The sequence below is a fragment of the Ciconia boyciana genome, chromosome 1 (genome assembly GCF_034638445.1).
Source record: "Ciconia boyciana chromosome 1, ASM3463844v1, whole genome shotgun sequence".
NCBI lineage: Eukaryota > Metazoa > Chordata > Aves > Ciconiiformes > Ciconiidae > Ciconia > Ciconia boyciana.
Window position 1 is genome coordinate 139,146,868 of NC_132934.1, and position 22,518 is coordinate 139,169,385.

Consider the following 22,518-nt stretch of genomic DNA (forward strand, 5'->3'; position numbering starts at 1 on the left):
GCTTTTCCTTTTTTTAAAGTAATGACTAAAGCTTCCTTTCCTATACACTAACAAGGAGAAAAAGTCTTTCTTTGAGGACTAAAAACCCAAAATCCATTTTTGCTTCGATAAGCCATGTTTTACTGAAAAGGAAATCCATCACAAGAGAATTTTACATTTTATTCTGATCTACTAATAAAGCATTTTAATTATTTATACTAAAAGTACCAGGCAAATTTTAAGCACTTCACTTCTTTGAGTGCAAATATTGACCAATCAAGTATTGAACTTGATTGATCTTTGTGTGTTATTTTACCAATAATTTAGCCAAATTTTACATGAACAACAGTTCAACTGTAAAAGCAAAAACCTCTCTGCCTCTATCAGTGGGTCTGAGCTCTGCTGGGTCATGGTACGCCTGGGGAATGTGCCCCCATCTCCTCTGAACCCTTTGTGTCAAGCTGAGATGTGATGGCTCGCCAGGGTTTTGCCAGCCTACCCGCAAGCTACTGCTGGACAGCCATTCTTTAATTTTTGGCACAAATCTTTCACTTTAGTGATTAAGAAATAATTCGAATCAGGATAATTTTTGCCACCATATAGAGCTGTGACTGTAATATAACTCCTTATTTCTTCAGAGGTCTGGAAAACTGAACAACAACTTTGCACATGTTGGCTAGAAAATTAACAAAGTTAATCGTGAGGCTAGGAAGTTAAGGAACATTTTTAGTTGTGATAATTTACAATAATAGGAACCTAAGTCTTTCATAGGCTTGGGTTATTGGTTAACATGCTAAATAGGAAATTCCTTCAGAGCTGGCTTCTCCATTATATAGGACCCTGGGCCAGTCCTGCCCTCATTGTAATAATCCAGTTTGTTATTGGACCCTGTGAATAAAGTACTCAGCCACTTGGCTATCAAACACAATATCCTATTTGCTAGTTCTAAAAGGGTTATGTTTTGTTTTTCAACAGTTTTATTTAGTCAGTTTTCTGGTGATGCTTGGGCAATCTTATTTTCCAGTATTTTAATTTTGTTTTTCCATTTTCTTCTTCCTAAGGCTACATAAGCTATTATGTGTCCCTGCAGAGAGGCTTTATAAACCTACCAGTGTGTGGCAGGAGTATTTGTGTGTCTTCCCTTTTGTTGCTGGGGAAAAAAAAAAAGAGTATTCTCTGCTCTGGAAAGTATTCTGATTTCTGTTGAATGATTCAGTGAACCCTGCCTTATTAGAGGACCATAGTTCAAGCACAATTCAGAAAGATATTTAATCTCCTTAGACCACAGAAGCATTTCTATCTGCATGATAAAGCAGCTCATTCCAACATGCAAGTCATGAACACTTGAGTAATAGGTATACTGTTCTGCACTATGGTAGAGTACTGCCAAATTTTAGTAAGGCTTAGTTCTGAAATAATTTTATTTCATGCTCTCCAGCCCCAGTATAATCATGAATCAAGGTGGACAAATATTTGCAGAATTTTATTGGTGACATATAAAATCCCCATTCCATAACTGTCAGCAGAGAGGTTAAAACAGATGCAGTTGGGTAAAGAAATTTGCAAGACCGTTTTTGAACCTTGGTATTTCTAATCTTCAGCTGCAACTCTTATAATCACTGTTATTTTGATAAGCAATATTGCTAATGTGTATTTAACACTTCTGGCTCAAACAGGTTAGACTTCTTATATTATTTTAGAAGAGATTATTAAAAGCATAAAAGGAAGGAAACTCCTCCTCATAATTTACATACCTAACTTTTCTTTAATAAAGCAGGTCTCTTAAAGTAAGCGCTTACATTTCCTAGGCAGAGGGATGTAGAGGGATGTGCCTTGGAGGTATCCAGAAGGAGATGTCTGTCTCAGATTCTACAACACTGCTCCCTGCATCAGGTCATTCAAACAGACCTCACCTAATAGCTGACCACTCTGTGTAACGGATTTGATGCAATGAGGAAACTGGCCCCAATAAAGTCACCTGCTAATGAGTAAGCACTTACAGTTAGCAGAATTACCACCTGGCACTGTCTGGGGAGGTGAAATCAACCCCCTCAACCTGGTAATTCAAAAGGATTATTCAGAAAGGTAATTCACAGTGGATATGAGGAATACAGTAACTCAAAGCATTATATAAAACCCAGAGATGATGACAGAAGATGGCCTAGAAACATCCTTTTTCGCTTCTCAGAGACACAGCCATAACTGAAAGATCTTGGACAATGGCTAATTATTTTGCTGACTAGGAAGAGCGAAGGTGCATGGAGCACTCTGTGAGAGACAAAGTTCCCCTGTGTGAAAGAGGCTGATGTAGGTCAGCAAAGATAAGCAAAGAAACCTATTGTTGGGTTTTGGGAATGAGGCCAGGTCCCTCTGCTTCGCGGCTTACTTGAAGGGCATGGCTGGATGTAACAGAGCACAGCACGCTCTTGGAAGCAGCAGCTGAACGTGCAGACAGAGCATCCTAAATTCAACTAGCAAAGCTTTTGGAGTTCAAGGCTCCGGCAACCTTGACATTCACAAGTGTACTTCCATACTGGAAAATTCAAACATGTTCAGGAACATTTTGGGTCACTGGACCATGATCACCTATGCTAGCAAACTGATAGGTTACTCCCTGGCCCAACTCTGGCCTGTTTTAATTAGCACTCTTGCTCGGGACCCTGACATTCTCTCTGAATACCTCCTGGGCATGGCTTGGTGGTTACAATGGTCCAGGGACAATTCCCAATGTGCAGCTTGTTTGGCAGCCAGGACAGTTTTCTAGCACAGGTACTGGCCATTCTGTGCCAGTTGGCCTCAGTGCCTAGGAATATTCCCAGGCATGGTTAGTTTACTAATGTGGACATAGCTGTAATGGGTTTCTGCACTACCCAGGGAACGTAACCACCTGTAATAATTTACATGTGTCACAAAATTAAAACTTATATATTGAAAGATATCTCATGGAAGAAATCAGTCTTTGAAGAGGAGGACAACTGGATTTTAAGAGCAAAATGGGAATTATGGCCAGGAATGGCCAAATCTTCACACTTGGCCAAGCACCTACATTTTTTTTTTTTTTACCTGTCCAAAACAATATATGTAATTTTTTTTTTTGGAATGTTGATTTCCTTCATAAAGGGTAATTAATCCTCTTGCATGGCTGTATGTATGCACTTTACTGTACTATTATAATGCTTCCGTTCATAATATCTAAGCATTCTTCTCATAAGCATCTGGTGACAGTCATGCCTCTGATAGCCTTTACTGGTATCTCTAGTCTCCTCCGTCCTCCACTTTAAGGGTTATGGGTGTGGTGAAGGAGGAAGAGCAGCTGCAGAATATATTTTTTCTGGCTATTTGATCAGAGAAATTCCTGTCTCCATTGTTTTTTTTTTAAAAATAGCCCTTTGCAAAGTCCATAGGGTATATATTCCTGTGCTAGCTTTCCTACACTAAAAAGTCATTGCAACAGAGTAGATGGGACATCAAATATCAAAATCCCTTTCTATCAGTGGGATACTCACTAAATCTGGAAATCACTGCTCTAGTTTTGGTTAATTCATTCTGCAAACACACCCCCTTACACAGCTTGCTTCAGATTAGGTCGTGAACCTGCATTATTCTTTTAGTGCTTTGAAGACTACATCAGGTTGCTGTCTAAACTGCTGCTAATTGTTAGAAAAATTTGTTGCTTGTATAACAAGGCTTGAAGAAAATACTTTCCCATGAACTGAGATTCGTTAGTGCTAGGCACTGTATAAACACAACGAATATGTTATTTCCCTTATTTAATAGTTAGGTTTTTATATGTATTTTTGAAGAAGACAACAGATGGGTACAATCAGGCAGACGGGAAAACAGAAGAAAACTATGGACTGGGCAGCGCAATATGGCTATTATAGAATCTAACAATTCAGTGTTTGCACATCAGACTAACTGTAGTTTTCTTTTTTTGAAGCATTACTTTGTAAAGCACAAACAACTGCAGCGTATGTAGATTTCAGGGAATTTCTCCCCCTTGTTTAATTGGTGCCGTAATACATAGTTTACCTGTAGATGAGCTTGCATTATGATTATACCAGACATCTCAAACACTTCTTTGTGCAATGGCATAATCAGACAATCAGCTCTCTTCCTTCAGTTTAATTTTTTTCTGTGCATTCTATGCCATTTCAGTCATGTAAGCGTCATCATGCACTCACTGCTGCATTAGCTGAAGGCTAACTGCATCACATACTTTGTTTCTTATGAGCAGACTAAAATCTGATCAAGACACACATGAATCTAAATTATTTGCATTTTCATTGCATTGCCATTAGTCTGCATGAGACACAGCACCTGACTGTACTTTCCAGCCATGCATGTATTTATATGCTTCCAAAATCAGTAGCAAAGCTTATTAATAAAGACCTATTACAATGAAGGGTAAAGCTTAACTGAAGGGATAGTGAGAGGCTACTCCTCTATCTTAGACATCTGACTAATGGTTCTGATTATCATCCTCCAGGCCTACCTGAAGCTGGGTAAGATATCACTGTCCCACGAATCCATCTACCAGTGCTTGGCACCCCGCCGCAAAGTTAAACACCCACTGGTTCCTCTGCCACTGCAGTAGGTACTCTGGTTTATTAAATGGTCCACATGCACACTAGGACTGTGAGCCACAGACCCTAGGGAAGCAGTACAGTATGGCAAGCACTGGTAGAGAGGTGAGTCAGATACTGGAAAGTAGTTACCAATGCTAAAGTCAACTGATGAGGTCTGAGCATCTATACTTAGGAGTCTTAACTCCCTATGTAATGAGTTGAGACATGTAGGTACCTGCAGAGGGACAGAGCACTTGAGCAGATGCCTAATTTCAGCTGTGCAGATATTCTCCAGAATAAAGTAGCATTCTTCACTTCATCTCAGGTGCCACCAGGTGTCCCTAAAGAATAATGCTGTATGGTATCCTTTCTCCCCACCGATTTTCCTTTAGATAATAATGTGGGTGTGATAACTGATCACCTGAAGACTGTTCTCCATATAATTCAAATAAATAACATAATGGGTAAGTTTATTATTAAAAAGGTATATAGTTTAGGATGACAGGGCTAAAGGACATCTATTGTATCAACAAATACAGTCCCTTCATTTGAATGATCCTAAATAAAGTACTTGCGAGCTGTTGATCTCAAGACAGCCCATGAAATTCTAATTAAGTTTGCCTCCACTATGGGAAAGCTTTTCCAGATTTTATGAAACCTTCCCTAGATTTTCATCTTTAATAAGAAACAACCATGAAAACAATGTAATGAGGTTAACTAAATTCTTCTTAGTTTTTGAGGTTTTCTTCACTATTAGGTCGTGATTTAACATTTACGGGTAGTCAAAGCATTTAGGCATATATGGAAAAGTTAGAGGAGTAGTACAGGAGCATGTTCGTTCAGTATCATTTGATGTTGATTTACAAATTGCTATGTAGGCAGTAACATTTCATGAACATTACAGATTCTTTGCCCTCCCTTGATTCTTTTTCTTTCCTTGAAAACATCCTCTCAGATTTGGGCCGGGACGATTAAGGAATATCATATGCTACCGTTCTTCCATGTTTGTAAATCCTAATTTTTATTTATTTATACATTAAATAAATCTCTTTTTATGGCTCACTCAACTGTATGCCAGGAAGAGGACAATCTGTGTGAAATAACTGTTTTATGCTTGCCTATTTTAACTGGTTACTGACCTTAATTATCAGGACTTCCCTTCTTAATAATAATAATTTGCTAGGGATAAGTCATACTGCCAAGCAATATTGCCTGAGACACCAGAAAACTGAGTGGGTAGAGGAATACAGTTATATATACAGAAAATCCAGCAAATGCATAGCATAGGAGCATGGCTGCCATTATTACCATGGCATCACCCAGGGACCCTATCACAAACCGTAGACTGAGTCTACGGAAAAAAAGAGCTGAAAACCACAGTTTTTCATCCCAAACCCCTACATACAGCTTTTGCAGATTCTACTGCTATACCCATTTAAAATTAATAAATGAAGATACCTAGTGCTACAGATGCTAAAAGTACTACCAGGTCTGGGCATTCCAGAAACAAAGTATACTCAGAAGGATTCTGTTTTCTAAAAGTTTATTGATGAAATTACTCTTTGGAAACTGCTGTCTTCACTCTCTTAGAGTTCTTGTGCTGGTTATCCAACCTGTTATTTATTTCTGTTAATGACTTTTATTTTTCTTATTTATTCTGTCCCATTTGCACTTTGCACTTTCCTTGTTTTCATGTATTAAGTCAACAAAGATCTCATAAGACAACTATTCTGATGATCATACAAGAAGTTGGAAATAAAATAAGGACTTTCCTCTTCCTTGTAATAAATGTGTTTACAGTGTCAGGTAACTTTAAGTGATGAAGACCCATTTCTCTGCTCTAACTTCTATCAGCTTTCCTCCACATTCCCAGTTAAGACTTCTTAAATTTAGCCTTCATTTTAAGGTTTAACTTTAAGCATGAACAAACACAGATTCCAACCGTGTCTGTATATAGCTCTTAGGGTATGTTTACATTAGCATTTTTGTTTGGATCGAAAGTGCTTTTTGTAAGTCAATCTCCTGATTGTCCCACTTACCATGCTTTGGTCGTCATTGCTGAGCAGTCCGGGACTACACTCCTTTTCAATGACAATAAACCAAAACATGCCCTCATGATCAGCTCATTGGACAAAACCAGGTCCAGCCTGAAGCCCCTGCCCCGCGACACAAACAGTGGTGACGTATGGTCCTCACACAATAGTCTTGCTTTACAGATCTATTTCTGTTTGTGCTGCACCACACCAATGCAGACATAGCCAAAGAGAACTGTTTTAGAGTCTCCATACTTTTAAGAAGAAAACATGGATGCCAAAGACTTTCTGAGACCCCAATGTGAACCATTAACTAAGAGCAGTAGGAGTAGATTACATGAACTTCAAATAGTCTGAGAATTATCCATAGTTATTTTAAAAACTTTAAAAAAAATGTATGTGTATTCAGGGCCACAGAGTGCACATCCTAAATGTGCAAATGCTTCATATTCTGCGTCACCTTATAATTACTTAACTCCTACATAGGCACAGTACTGCTGGAAAAAACAGTTGCAGGCTGAAAAGACAGTGAAGAGAATACTCATTCATCTCTAGTATACACTCGCAGGTTCTTGCATTTCTAAATACACTCTAATTGCAGCAGCTGGTTGCAGTCATGGTCTTACCCAGATGCTAGCAGGTCACTGACAGGGTTCCAGGCACAGATGAACACCTCTGATTCATGGCCCCGAAGGACTGTTGCTTTGTTAGGAGGAATTTCAACATCCCCATCAATTTCCATTGGCTTTGAATGATTATCTGTAAGGAGATATATCAGAATAAGTAGTTTGCAAGATGCTGTTAGGTCTGCTTTGAAAATAAGCTGGCTACCCATGGCCTAGAGCTTACAGTAATGTATACACTATAAATAATATTCTGTGTTGTGTCACTGACCATATTACTCTATTTTCTTCCCTATGATGATTCAAATTTATATTTCCTCAAGATGCAGAGCTTTGCAAAATATTTTGTATAAATGCACATAGCTTTTCTTCAAAAAATAGTTAGCATTTATTTCAGTATAGGTTTTTTTGAAGCTGGCTTCGTTAAAAATGACTTACAGATCTATTAAAATAGCAGACTGTCACATTTGAGATAAGCTTTATGCTGTTCTTTTAAAAAAGTAACACACAGCACATACATTTTCTTACACAGTGTCCTCTAAGTAGTATGTGTGCTACTCACAGATGAAGAATATACCAAGTAAGGGCCTCATTCCCTAAGCACGGTAGTGAAACGGTGAGTGATCACCTTCTCAAGGATATCATAATATATGCAAAGGTACCAACGGAGGCATAGATACACTTAACCTGCGTGCTGTAATTCTGGTGTTCTTTAGACTGCAGTCTAAGTAACTTTTATTATTATTTTTATTTATATTTTTATAAAGCTCTTTTATTTCCTTAAGGAAAAAAAGTTATTTTAAAATTATTAATTTCTCTTAGTGGCAGCAATTCATTCCAATTTGCATCATGAACAATGTTTTCACTCCAGATTTTCATTGCTTCAGTATAAATCTTCCTCATTCAGCTCAAAGTACACTTCCTGGCAGCAAGATTATTATCCTCTGTGAACAAGACACCAACCAAGGACAGGTAACACACTGAAACAGCAGACAGCAGATGTTATACACAGAAGTGTGGCCCATTTCGCAGAAAGCACATCCAAGAGTGGTTAGCTGGCAGGCTGGGGGAAAGGCACCCTCGTGTTATCTAATCAATGTCTTGGCCAGCTGATCTGCTCTGATTGATCAAAATCCAAGTTCTCATTCTGGGTTAAGTCTTTTAGTTAGTCATTCTTTAATCACATATGGAGATCCATAGGTTCGCAAGTGGAATAATTATGCTCCTTTATTGCCACATGTTTATGGCATTTAAAATCAGCCATCTGTCCCGATACTCAAGCTCTGCTGAGCTATTGCCCATCAACTGGCAAAACAGACTGTGACGTTGCACAACTGCCATCGGAAGGAAGATCTCCAGATTTCTACCTTACCCAGGCTTTCAAATACCCCGTTTTGCTCTGCCTAATTTATGCTGAGTCATGTAAGTAGCACTGCTCATTGCATATTTGGTTAGGCACCCTATTAACTATGTCTGTGCCATATCTACACCATAGATGGAATGGAATGTAATTCACGTGTAATTCAATGAGTTGCATAGCACTGAGTATCAAAATTAGAAAACAACTAACAGTAGTTTCACAGCTCACATTTCTAATTCAAAATAGCTATATTTTTAACTATACTTATTACCTATGGACTTGTTGCATAAAACTAAACATATTACAAATGCCTATTTGTAAAATCTACACCTGTGCTGAGTCCCTATGTCAAGCATTGTCCTTGATAAATCCCTATGTGTTTAACTACTAAAATTAATACTGTCAAGATATACTAGTAGTCGAGATTTAGCCTGACACTAGCAGCTGGGAACTTTGATATGATACTCTGAGCAATCAGGACAATGAAGAGCAAAGCACTTTTTAAAACCCACCAGAATATCTGAGTCTAGAACTCACAATCCTCTATTTCTCAGCACAGCACAGAATCACCAGAGGTTTAAAGCATATTTTCATGAGAAAAACAGCAACATGGTAATGGCTATGCATTCATCTGTGTCCTGTTCGCACTGTGAGTTGGAAGCTGGGGGTAAATCAAGAAGTAAGGTATTTCAGGTGTTTTAATTGAAAAATTTAAATGAGAAGTGACTCTTACCACGTATGATCCTACTGTTACCTGCCTGGCTCTAAAGGCAGAACTGCTTTTCAATCCTGAATAAAGCCAAATGACAGCTTGGAAGCAGCATTACTCCAAGGTCCCACAGTTACGAGGTGGTATCAGAGCAAGGCCATCTGATACTTAGAAATATTATTCGTTTGTACATGGCCAGATGGAGGAACCTAGATACACACTTTGAATGTTATTAACTGCTGTGAAAAAAACCACAAATAGTCATGCTGTGAAAAAGAAACCTTGTTCGGCTGATACCTGCATTAGTACATGCAAGACTGACTGGCCTCTGGGAGCAATGAAATACCTGCCGGATTATTTTCTATTGTCTTCTAGTAATGATTTTGACACTACAGCTTTGGTATGTCAGGAGAAAAGGGAGGGAACAATGAGGAGTCTTTCAGAAATCGTTTGCAAATGTTCACATTATATGTGTTTTCTTCCTATTTTCATCAGTAGTCAAGAACGTTCATATTTAGAGTGTTACTGTTGAGCACAAAACTTAAAATGCCCCATTGAACAAACAGGACAGTTCATCCTTCTGCGATACTGCTTCAGGCTCTTCTCAGATTCAGATATACACTAGCAATATAAAATGGATACGATTATGATAACAACAAAAAACTGCAGAAACCCCTGAGCACAAGACAGCACCCTCGTAAGAGTGCTGAGTTCCTTCACAGCATGAGCTCTTGTGAGCCCTAGTCTCATCTGCAAATTTGGCTTTCCTATGGATGCAGCTACAATGTGTGCATGGGGAATGAGAATAAGTAGATAAGTAAGATGCAGTAACCATCAAGAACAGGCTTCTTTTTTTTTAAAGTATCTTCAGAGCAGAAAGCTCTTGGTTAAGACCTCATTTGCACAAAGAATGCCTCTGAGGGGGTCTCTGAAAGAGACGGCAGTTCTACCAAGTGCAACAGACATAGGTGAAAAACTTAAGTCCATAGTGGAGGACTCCGCACAAATGTTCACACAAACCATTTTCTAAAGGCCAGAGGATCTTTGATTAAGTCTACACTATACTCTTCTAAATTTTTTCCTCAAACGTATTAAAAATCCCAAATCACTGGAAGTTAAAAGTCATATTCCCCCAAACTATTATGATTAAGTTTTTAAAAAAATATAATTCTAACATACCAGTGAGTAATATTAACTCTCTATTTCCTCCAAATTAAAAAAGATATATTTTTAAGATCTTACCAGTGCTAACCCTGTCTTTTATCAGAAAATGTGTTTTACTTAAATTTTTGACAAGTCTTTCACTGAAGTTGTTCTTTACGGCTGTAGTTATAATAAAGGAACTGGGCTCAGCCTTTTTTCCAGAGCTTTATTTTTCTTAAACCCAGGCCAATCCTTGAGAAAATGATGAAACAAACGACACTAAAAATATTTGAGTTGGAAAACAATCCAAAGTTTGGCTCCATTTCTACATGCCTATTTTAATTTTTTCTACTAATTTTATAAGTGACTCAAAGCTGAAAACATTACTCAGGAAGCAGCAAGAGAAGGCAGCGATTTTATTTATTTAGTATTTGAATCTGCACCTCAAACTGTTGTTATTGTTAGATTTTTTCCTGTCTCTTCCCTTTCTTAAATCAAATCACCCTATCATATTATATTGATAATACCACATACAAAAATATATTATACTATATTACATATACTAACACTTTTTTGGAAAGACTTACAGTGTCAGGGAGAACTCCATGTCAGAATAAATGCAAACTAGCTAACTTCCCAAAGACATCTCTTTCACTCGCTCCCCCCAACCTGCCTTTTTATGACAGGCTGATATACAGGTGACTTCCAGGTTATGACTAGCACAGTATCCAAACTCATCCCAGTATAGGTTAGTTCTGTGGAATCCAACAACAGTGAAAATGAAGGCTTGGGAAGTTTCTCATACCTTTCATATCAGCAGTCTTTTCTACCCTGTAGGTCTCCCAGCTTTCACCTTACCCATCTTACATCCTATCCTAAACTTTTGTCCTATCCATCCTAAACCTTTTGTCCTTCTCTAAGCCATTTTACATCCTGTCGTAAACTTTTGTCCAATCCTACCCTAAACCTTTTGTCCTCAGCTAAGCTCTTGCCAGATCTTTTGTCTTAGTCTATCAGACTAAACAGACTCTCTGAACTTGGTGATAAGGGAAAAGGTAAGGCTGGATATACAGTTTGCCCTGCATAAGCAATGAAAAGGAAGGGTATGACCCTTTTGTTATTTCATTATCGTAACTATATTTTTCTAACTTTACCACAAGAGAGGGAAATACAATTGTAAGAGTGTTAATCAGACCCATGCAGTAAATTGCCAGCTAGATTTGTTAGTCTTTATTTCTAGTGGTTTCTGATAATTACAGAGGCAGATCTCTTGGAGTGTATTTAAACAGGTCTGTTCAAGGCTGAGAATGCCAGCTTTTCAGTTCTGTGTGCATCTCCCACGTATAATCCTCATCTGCAGTTTTGCTACACCACCTTGCTGATATCCTCCGAATGCCGCAGACAGAAAGGTTGTAGTCCTCCCAAGGCGAGGGAGGCACACAGATCAGAGAGTCGGCTGTCCCTGGATTTCTCAGCAGCTTCTCTCCAAAGCCTCCTTCTCCTTAAATTGCCGAGCTCACCTCTTCACCCAGGATGACCAACTAGCACAACAGCAGCTGCCAACAACACATGCCAGCTGGCCAGCTACTCCTCGAGGACTTTCTGTCTTCCCATTGCCACTGCTCAGTTAACTTGTCTGCCTTGTAGGCTGCTTAGCCACAGTAATGCTTTGAAATTTGCTGTCTGGTAGAGTATCTCATTGGTTGACACATATCCTACCTCTGTGCAATTTTACTGGACAACAGAGTGTCATGTTCTTGCATCCTGCTCCAGACAGAACTATTGGATGATATTAAGTAATACAGGACTTCCCCTCAACGTTCCAAAAAAGGTCTGCAACTGTTTGTGAAAATATTTCTATTAAAAGTCGCTGTGAGAATTATTATTTTTTAATAATAAAATGGCAGATCTGAGAAATCAAGGCTTAGAGTGTGGTCATATGTCTGAACTGATCTGCAAGGCTTTCCTTTTACTAATACAATAGTATATGTGTTTTTTCAGATCAGAAGGAAATGAGTCTGAGCAGTTCTGTATTAGTGATGAACCGATCATCAGTTTTCTACCTTAAGAATCTGGCTTTTTTGGTCCTGAGACAGGAAGACATTCCCCCAAAATTTTCACAAATCAGCCGAAGGAAAGTGTCAACAAACAAAATGTCAGCATTTGATACACTTAAAAGTGCTTTCATTTCTGTTTACGCGCCTTCACATATGAAATAAGTTCAATTTCAAAACAAAGGGTCAGTCGGAAGTAAAACATAAATCCATAGTCTAAAAACAGATTAGTATTTTCAAACTTTTCAGAACGTTTTTAGAATTGCTTTCTCAAATGAAAAATGTAATTTAAATAATTGCCATTTTATTGGGGGAAACTATCCCATCTGACTGGAATTCTCTGAAGAAAAACCTGGTTTGAAAGCATTTTTCTCACTCACCCACAGAGGAATCTATTTAGATCAAAGAGAAGATGGAGACTGATAAAGGTATGTACGCTGCAGAACAAATAAAATCTGTTGCATGACTACAGTCCTGACCTGCTACTTGTCTAAGCCAAAGAGTTGCTGGGGCTTCCTACAAAACCTGCCATGCACGTTCCTCTAGAATTTTCTCAGAAGACAATCAGGTATTAAGGTCTCATTTCAGAAGTTATCCAGTGCCCTAACACGGTTTGCACACAGAAATCAGAACCATTAATCATATCTGCCCCACAATGTTAGCACAGTCGTCAAGATCTAGTTACACAAGCAGGTATGTCCACTCCTTGTTTCATATGTCTGAGTTTAGATGTCTAAGATACAAGTGCAGTCTTCTGCCGTCGCCAATAAACAAAGGTGAATTCAGAGCTCTTGTGAACTGACTGTTCCACAGACTAAGGAAATCTTGGGAAGGTAGGACCTTCAATTAGATATCTGCAGTGGACCGTATAACTAAGCATGTACTATTAAATAAAAAGGCAAGGAACTCTTTCCTCTCTGCCTTCAAGACAGGTTGGCTGCATCCAAGCTGTCTGCTGGGAATGGTCCTTGGCACATGTCACTCCCTCTCCTGTGCTTGGCAATGCTGTTCAAGAATGGATAGCTGGTATAGTCCAAACTGGGCCAAAGACCATGCCAATAAGGCTATGGATGATCCTGTGCTTGGCCATGTTGTACAAGAATGGATAGCTGGTATAGGCCAGACTGCCAAGGACCATGCCAAGGCTATGGATGATCACAGGATAGTTAGTGCTCAAGGCTATGCTTTGGCCGTGCTTCATTTACACAGATATGGCCTGTAGGTCCCAGCCTCTCAACCCATCTCCCTCCTAGCCTGGCCAAAATGACCAACTGGGGCTACAGCTTGTTCCAACTTTTATCAAATATCTAAAAGCACCTATAAAGCTGATAATATTAATGAAGTCTGGGTAGCCTGCCCCAAGGAGAGAGCATACAGTTCCACTTCTTGATACTGTTTTCAACTTGCAATTCTGAAGATACCTGAAGTTTCTGGATTCTGAGAGGACACCAGTAAAACACAGCAGTGTGATGTGAAACGTGATTTTTACTCAGCAGCCTTTCTAGAAATACCCCGCCCTCCTGAAATGATTCCCCTGAGTTCTACTGCCTTGCAGACACCAACTAAGTACAAGAATATTATTGAAACTCAATTTGCCCAGTAGTGGCAAGCAGCTGCATGGGTTGGCTTACTTATTGCATGTGCCCCGTTCTCCTCTCCATTCACAGTGGCTTCTCCGTTCTTTGGTGTGTTCTGCTGGGAAACAGCAGTCGTCGTTGCTCCCGCTGTTGCTGCCGTTGCTGCTGCTGCCGCCGCTGCACTGGCTTGCTGCTGAGCTAGTTTCTCTCTGAATGCTTGCTGCCGGGTCTGAACAACATCAGGCATCACCGCGTCTATCAGAGACAGTGATTCTATTGGCCTGCCGTCAAATACTGTACCATCCTGCAGGGAAAACGAGCAGAAGTGAAACTGCAAATTTAGGATCTTCACCACTGAGGTTGGCAAAGAGGTAATGATATAAAGAACCAAAACTAGGTTGCATGAAGATGCTGCACTTTGACTTAACCAACAGCGCCACGTTACTACGGACCATCTCTTCTCAGATCCATGATGGATCTGTTCCATCACATTCCACGATGTACTCATGTTCCACTTAGAAACCTGTTTGGTGAATAAGTCATTTATTGGAATTTTATAGAAAATTCAGGCATATAAACTCTTTACAGATGCAAAAAAATTATGCTGTGGAAAAAAAATGTCTGACTGATGACAGAAAGTTTCTCTTTGTTTTGTATTTGGAAAAAAAGAGTCATGGCTAAAGCTATGACAAAGGCAAACAGACTTCGGTTGAATTGTTTGTCTTCCTCCATTTGCAGAGGCATAGGAATGGAAGCAGCTGATGAATAATGAACCTCAGCCAAAACAAGATGTATGCACAAATTCAGTGGTTACTTACATGGCATTCATCAGGCCAGCACCATCAGTTGTAGCTGATTGTACAGGACTGCTTTACCATTATTTTTCCTTTATTCTGCTAGTTTTATTCATAATAGTTATGGCTTTCATTTTGATTTCTGTAAATTAGGCTTCAGGTTTAACAACCAATTGAGTTAACCTTTAAGGGCTATTTTTTAACACAATACAGATTCAGGTCAACAACTGCTGTATCTACTCAGCTTTGCTTCACTTTCACTTTCCTATTATCTTAAATATAGGAAAAACGTTTTAGTAGCCTCCGAAAAGTGCCATTTTACTGATCTTCTGCAAATTCCCTTTAATTCTTTGAAATAATCAAGACCAAGCAGTGAAAGATTTGTGTTTGAGGAATAGCAGATAAGATTAGGATATGGATAGATGAAGTAGCTGGGAAACAATATAATTTTCAATAGATAACAATAACTAATAAAGAGAAATAGTTGTTTGGCTGACTAGTATGCTTCTGTTGGACTAGTCATTGAATTACCCCTTACAATTACAATATTATGATAATACATATTTGTTTCCTCATGGGGAAGAAAAAGGAGGAAAGAGTCATCAGAGAAGAAAAATATAAGCTCTCTTTCTCCTCAACATTTTTAATGTAAATGTCTCTACCGACATTTATTTGAATCCTGGCTCAAATCCTTGCTACACAATAAAAAAAGTGTTTGCCAAAGGATTTTGGCATCTTACATTTTTAACTGTAAAACTGCTCACTGGACTATTTCCATAGTCATTCACAGACCACAAACAATATTTAAATTTTAAACACATTAGTTTACAGACTCACTGATTATTAGCTGCTCTTAAGTAATACACATAGAGAAGTAACACAGAGAGAAGCATATACATAGCCCTTACTGGTGTTCAGACGTAGTAAGAATGGCCTTTGCTTTGCTGTAATGTACTTAACAGTACGTATTTGAACACAATCAAACCACAATGAGAGCAACATAAATCTTAACGGTGACAACACACATATTTTTAGATTATTCTCTCAGCTGAGGCCAATTCTGAAGCTGGATGCACAGGAGCAGACCCCTACAGCTGTCATATGACCTGAACTGATAGGTGCTGTTCACGGCTGAAAGTTTCTGTGTAGCTCCAATTTCAGGCATAGGGCAAAATGTTAAGTAGCAGCAAATTGGGACAGATTCCTAACACTGGTTTGTTATTATAACTGCATCAAAGTGCAGCTTGGCATGAATGTCAAATGTCATTGCCCCAATTAAAAAAATGATACATACACAACTTTTAAACACAGTATCGAGTCATAAAATCACACAGAATGTTAGTGAGAAAAACAAATAGGTTTCCAAACTACATATTGCAAACAACACAACCTTTTCTCTATCTTATATTCCTTTGTTCTCACCCATGCTGTTCCCATGCTACATTTAGCTACAGAGGAAAAAGCAATAGCTTTTTATCTATTAATATTTATTACAGATCTCTGTTGATTACGAATATCTGTGATAAATATTTTGTAGTGCAGTACTTGCTTATCTGTCATGCTTCACTCCCTCTTGAAGCATCATGCCTTTATGGTTGGCAGGGCAAAAATGCTGGCTTTTCCCATATCCCCTCTTTGTTTCCCCTGGCAGTTCAAGGAGAACAGAGACACTTTGTGGCTGCTCATACAATTCCCACAGACAACCAGTGCCCCAGCCAGGGTCAGAATTTACACACAACCATTTCGCCATGTACATGAGAGGATGATGCCTGGTCTTACATGATCTGAGCCAAAGCGACTGAAATCAGAGGGAATCTCCCCAGCGACCTCCATGGATTTCTGATTGCGTTTCTCACAGCTTGTACACAGTGCTGCCTGCTAGCAGGTGTCAGTGAAGTTTTAACCCACATTGCAGGCTTTTCCGGCCAAATTCTGCTATGACCTTGAAAACGCAAACTGTAAACACTGACGCATTTTCTTGTTTGCTGCGAGAATCTGTGCACCCTGGATTTGTTGACTGGGGTAGAGGAAACACCATAAAATACATTTAAGCAGTGCAAAGAAGGCCTCAATGCCACAGCTAAAAATTGAAATACATTTCTACCTCAGAGCTTTTCAGCTCTCTGCTGGGGGTGGGGCAAAGTACGAGGAACAAAATGAAACCAGATGAGCGGAAGCCATGGAGCGGTGGCTTGCATCTCCGGGCTGTTGGGACGGCCAGCGGTGCGAGCGGTGGCGGGGGTACTTACTTCGTTGATGCTGATCTCAGCCTCCACATACTGGAGCCCCTTCTGGAGGATGGAGATGAGTGCGGCAGGTGGCACTAGAGTTCCGTTGATGTTGGACTGGCTGATGTGGCTCTCGATACCGAAGGTGAAGGCCGAGTGGGAGAAACCTGAGAGCAGGAAAAGGAAGCCATGACATGAAATCTAAATGCACCAGCCAGATACACCTTCACGGTCTAAAAATAATTCTGCTCTGAGATCTGAGAGACGCTGCTGCGTAAGCAGAAGGACGCGGGCCGGCTGCACGGAGCCAGGGAGGTTAACCAGAGCCATCCTGACCACCCTGCCACCGCCCCTGCCCATCCCCCTCCCCTGCACATATAGGGGAAGCCGTATAGAAATGGAAATGCACACAGAGAAAAATAACCAGAGAACTGCACTAACTGAAAACAAAACCAAACACGTAAAAAAACCAGGAATTGACATAAGGGCAAGTCCAGCTAAAAAAAGTGCCTCAAGTCTTCGTTTCCTTTGCTGCATTTTAGTGTGGGTGTTTTCTGAAGACAAATACTTAAATCCCTATCAGCACGCAAGTCATATAAAAGCAAGCCATAGATGCAGCTGACACAGGGGAGCCATTCCCTTATACCAGGGAGGAGATTTCAAATCCTCTGCTCATTTATTGCTGAGTACAATATGACGTGCAGAGCATTGCCATTTAAACATGAAACAACAGAAAGGCTGCTCCCGTAAACCCGTTTTCTGAAAGTGAACAGTAATAGCAAAAGTAATTAATTGGGAACTGCCAAACAGCAGACGACAAGCCAGTGTGGCGGCCCGGCCTTTAAGCAGAATTCTTTCTCTTCCCCATTTCATTTTTGTCCTAGAAGTAAGGGCTAATGAAGGTGACAGCACTGAAAATTAAAGAATTTTGCTGGACACATTTTAAAGAAAGAGCTGTGCCTTAAACACTGGCTGGAGCTGCTGAAAACTGTTGCTGGGTATGAAGGCGAGCGCTGCAGAGAGACTGTACGTAGGGGCAGATGCGGGAGGGGGAAGGGGGAACAGGATGTAGATATAACTGTAGAAACCCATTTATCACCACACTGTCTCCAGAGCATTAATCTAACATTAAAAGCCTTGGGGAAACTACCCATGCACTGTCTCAAACAGGAAGAGCCCTCGCAGTCTCCACCGACTAGACAAGAAAGAAGAAAAAAAAAAAAAAAGAAGAAAAAGAAAGCCGCTCTCAAATGAAAATACTTCCGTTAAATATAGCTGTGCCTCTTCCCCTTGTCAACAGTAGTTTCATTTATAGTTTTGTCCGTTAAGGGATTTCCCCCATATCACTGCAATGTCCAATTGTGTGTGGGCTGGAGGACGGGATTTTGGGCTCGCTCCACAGTAATGCTTTCTCTCTCTCACTCAAATTGTTTTCAAGATCCTTTTTGCAGCTAGCTCAATTATGATTGTAGATAGATAGCAAAAACAATCTGAGAAACAGAATGCCTCCCACATTTGAAACCGAGGTATGTATTTCTCTGTGGTTCTCTCCCCCTACACATTTTATTTTGCCACTGTTTTTCTCCTCTTCCTGGTAACAGCCTCTATCCTCTCCTTTCCTGAACCTATCTTCCCTTCATGGCACTCCCCCAGTTTTGGGAGATGCTTGGGATGCTTTGGATATTTTTTAGGCAGTGGCAGGTCCACCTATGAGCAGAATTACGTAGGATTACAGGGCATAAAAATAAAGCACAGCAAAAAACACCTGAAAAACTGCAGTATCATTTCTCTAATCCTTGGTCCAATTCTTATCCTGTATTGCTCTTTATGTCCTGGTCTAGTTTATGAGCTGATGGACCTCCTGCTGCATCCAAAATAGACTGTAAGATCTGCAAGGCAGTGCTTTTACCTTGTTATTGGTTTTGTATGACATCTAAGCACGTTACTGGGCATCAAAATGAGGAAGAAATCAAGCACTGAGCATACACAGCCCATGTCTGAGAGATCGAGGGCTTGATCACTGAATACTGTATATACACTATGTATATATAAATACATGTCATGCAACTAACCAGAATTAGAGAACCAGATCCCACTTAATTTATATTTATGTGTATTTAAATTAATCAACAACAACAACAATACCATCTTGAAAAGGAATGGACTTTAAAATGCATGATGGATAAATCAGCAAATCTACTCAAGAATGGAGAAGAATGAGATAATTAAGCTGTTGTCCAGAAGCACTGAAGTTGACTGCTAAAAAAGCCAGCAGCTAGTTTGTGAGTTGGCAGCTCAGAAAATTGTAACATGGTCTCTGGTTCAATCAAAAGCTGGATGACATAAAAATGGCAACCAACAAACATCAACGGAAAATGTAAAAGAGAGGAAAATCACTACTGTGGATCTACAGCAGGCTTAATTTTAACTATGAATTTGTACCTCTCATTATTGCATTTGGTATTCTGCAGACTTTTTAGTTGGCTGCTGGTGTACATCAAGCCCCATCTTTGCCACCAGACAGATGACCGTGGCACACAGCTAACTTCTTGTTCAGTGCTGAGTTGCCACATCCCCAGAGAGCAACACGTCTCACCTGGCTGCACATGAGAAGGAACTTCTAGCACAAACCCCAGCTGTGTTACTGCAAGGAATCTTGTTATTTTACTGTTTCTCTGGATGCTAAGAAACTATTACCAAAGCACCTGTTAGACGACAAAACACAAAACTCCTGACTACTTTGTCACTGAAAAGCAATCTCACCCACATCTCCAGCAGTTGTAACAAACTTTCCTAAAATCTTATCTGATAAGATCCAAATACTGAAAATCAACAGAGTGAAACTGCTTAAGTGGGAGCTGCTGGACATTGTGTTCCTCACCCCTCTTGGAAAAATCTCCCCATACAATTGTAATTAAAAGAAAAACAAACACAACAGAAACAACTCAACCAGACCACCAACCCATAGCTAATTACCTCGTGATTTCTTGTACTACCGTAGCATTTACATAAGGCTCATATGAAAGTAGACTGGTTTAAAAGTAACACACACGGCTAACAAAATCCTGAATGAAGCTGTACCAACGTCAGGCTTCTGATAACGCTGAAAAATCACTTGAGCTTTGCTTTTATAGTTACCAGATGTCATCAGTTCTCTTTGGGGCTCTGCATGTGAGTACACTGAATTACAGAGCAATGTTGCAGCTCTATAGTTCAGTCTTACAAAAAGGTGATTTCTATTAAACAAAGGCAAGTTTTTTTAAATGTCAGCTTGTGTTACAAATGTTAACTTGGCCCTCCTTCTGAAGTTCATGAAACCACACTGGGGAACGCAAAGCCAAGAGATGAGCACCGCCCCCCTCCAGTGACTCTCTGCAGGCTGTCAAGGCAGTTGGGGAGCGAGAGCAGAGACAGAAGGTGCTCTGCAAGTGGGGATCTGAAGAAAGGATGCAGTAGCAATGAACGTGAAATCACAATAGACCCAAACTCAAAATGCTGTAGTAGCAGTGAAACAAATGGAAGTTGCAAATCTGTGTCCATATGCGTTATTTCTCACAAATTCTGTCATTTCAGTGACTGTAATAATCGCTCCATAAAACAACTTCTATTCAAATAGCACCAATAAATGAACCTTAATGCACTAAACCCTTCAAGGATACATGCAATGAGACTATGAGCTTTTAAGGTTAAAGACATGAACACAAAGGGCAGAAGGGGAGAGAGCATGGCGACACACTGAACCGGTTTTGTACCAGTGAACCGGACATTCACTTGTGCCGGTGACGTGACCAGTGCCCCAAACGGCACCTTTCAGCAGACTTGAGCGAATGGCTTCCAGGTTTTTTCTACCTCAAAAAAGATGGGAAAACATAAACTGTCAAACTATGTACAATCGGTAAATACATTATCACACATGAAAAAAAAAATCCAAATGAACAGTGCAGAAGTTGTTACGATCACCTTAAAGGGAGGTGACCCATCAACTGTGGCATAGTTGGTCTTAGACGATTTTACAGAGCAAAAAAGCATAGCGGATATAATGAATACAGAAAAAATAACTTAAATGCCCCCCAACCCAAAAATTGGTATGCAAGTGTTTTTGACTTGAAAACTGAGTAAAATTCCTCATCGAGAGATTCCCACACTTTTTTTTACTGACAGTGACAACAGGTCCTGGTTCCGTGCTGTATCTTTTCTGACACTGAGGTGTCTATATACTGTCAGTGGTACATACACAGCTATTTGGGAATTCTTGCCCTAGGCAGTGCCAAAAAATGCATACATAAGGCTGTGTTTTGCAAAATTTCACTGATAGATTTCACTGTAACTGCAAAAATGGAGATGATCGAGATTTTCTTCCCATTGCTGCTCCTTTTTCAGTTAAAAATGGCCTCCCCTTAAAGCAAGATTTGTCATCGATCATAATATGACTAGGTTTTATTTAATCATAGAATCACAGAATCGTTTAGGTTGGAAGACCTTCAAGATCAAGTCCAACCATTAGCCTAGCACTGCCAAGTCCACCACTAAACCATGTCCCTAAGCACCACATCTACGCATCTTTTCAATACCTCCAGGGATGGGGACTCAACCACTTCCCTGGGCAGCCTGCTCCAGTACTTGATAACCCTTTCAGTGAAGAAATTTTTCCTAATATCCAATCTAAACCTCCCCTGGCCTGGGAAATGAGGTCATTTCCTCTCATCCTATCACTTGTTAGCTGGGAGAAGAGATCGACCCCCACCTCACTACAACCTCCTTTCAGGTAGTTGTAGAGAGCGATCAGGTCTCCCCTCAGCCTCCGCTTCTCCAGGCTAAACAACCCCCGTTCCCTCAGCCGCTCCTCAGAAGACTTGTGCTCCAGACCCTTCACCAGCTTCGTTGCCCTTCTCTGGACACGCTCCAGCACCTCCATGTCTCTCTTGTAGTGAGGGGCCCAAAACTGAACACAGCATTTGAGGTGTGGCCTCACCAGTGCCCAGTACAGGGGCACGATCACTTCCCTAGTCCTGCTGGCCACGCTATTCCTGATACAAGCCAGGATGCTGTTGGCCTTCTTGGCCACCTGAGCACATTGTTGGTTCATGTTCAGCTGGCTGCTGACCAACACCCCCAGGTCCTTTTCCGCCGGGCAGCTTTCCAGCCACTCTTCCCCAAGCCTGTAGCGTTGCATGGGGTTGTTGTGACCCAAGTGCAGGACCCAACACTTGGCCTTGTTGAATCTCATACAAGTGGCCTCAGCCCATCGGTCCAGCCTGTCCAGGTCCCTCTGCAGAGCCTTCCTACCCTCCAGCAGATCAACACTCCCGCACAACCTGGTGTCGTCTGCAACTTAGTGAGGGCCCACCCGATTCCCTTGTCCAGATCATTGATAAAGATATTAACATAATGCTGCTCTTTGTGTGCTCATTTGATCTGCAGGCTATGTATTTTTAATTGTTTGTAATATG

General features: G+C 40.3%; 1 protein-coding gene across 6 annotated transcripts in view; it reads right to left on the reverse strand.

Moving 5' to 3' along the window:
- TBL1X (transducin beta like 1 X-linked) overlaps positions 1-22,518 on the reverse strand; it is a 206,258-nt gene that overhangs the window by 20,614 nt on the left and 163,126 nt on the right. For all 6 annotated transcript variants that reach the window (XM_072849512.1, XM_072849510.1, XM_072849511.1 and 3 more), the window contains 3 exons: positions 17,090-17,235; positions 14,101-14,350; positions 7,207-7,339 (listed from right to left, as the gene is read on the reverse strand). In XM_072849512.1, coding sequence (XP_072705613.1) covers positions 7,207-7,339; positions 14,101-14,350; positions 17,090-17,235 — 529 coding nt within the window. The remainder of the gene's footprint in view (positions 1-7,206; positions 7,340-14,100; positions 14,351-17,089; positions 17,236-22,518) is intronic.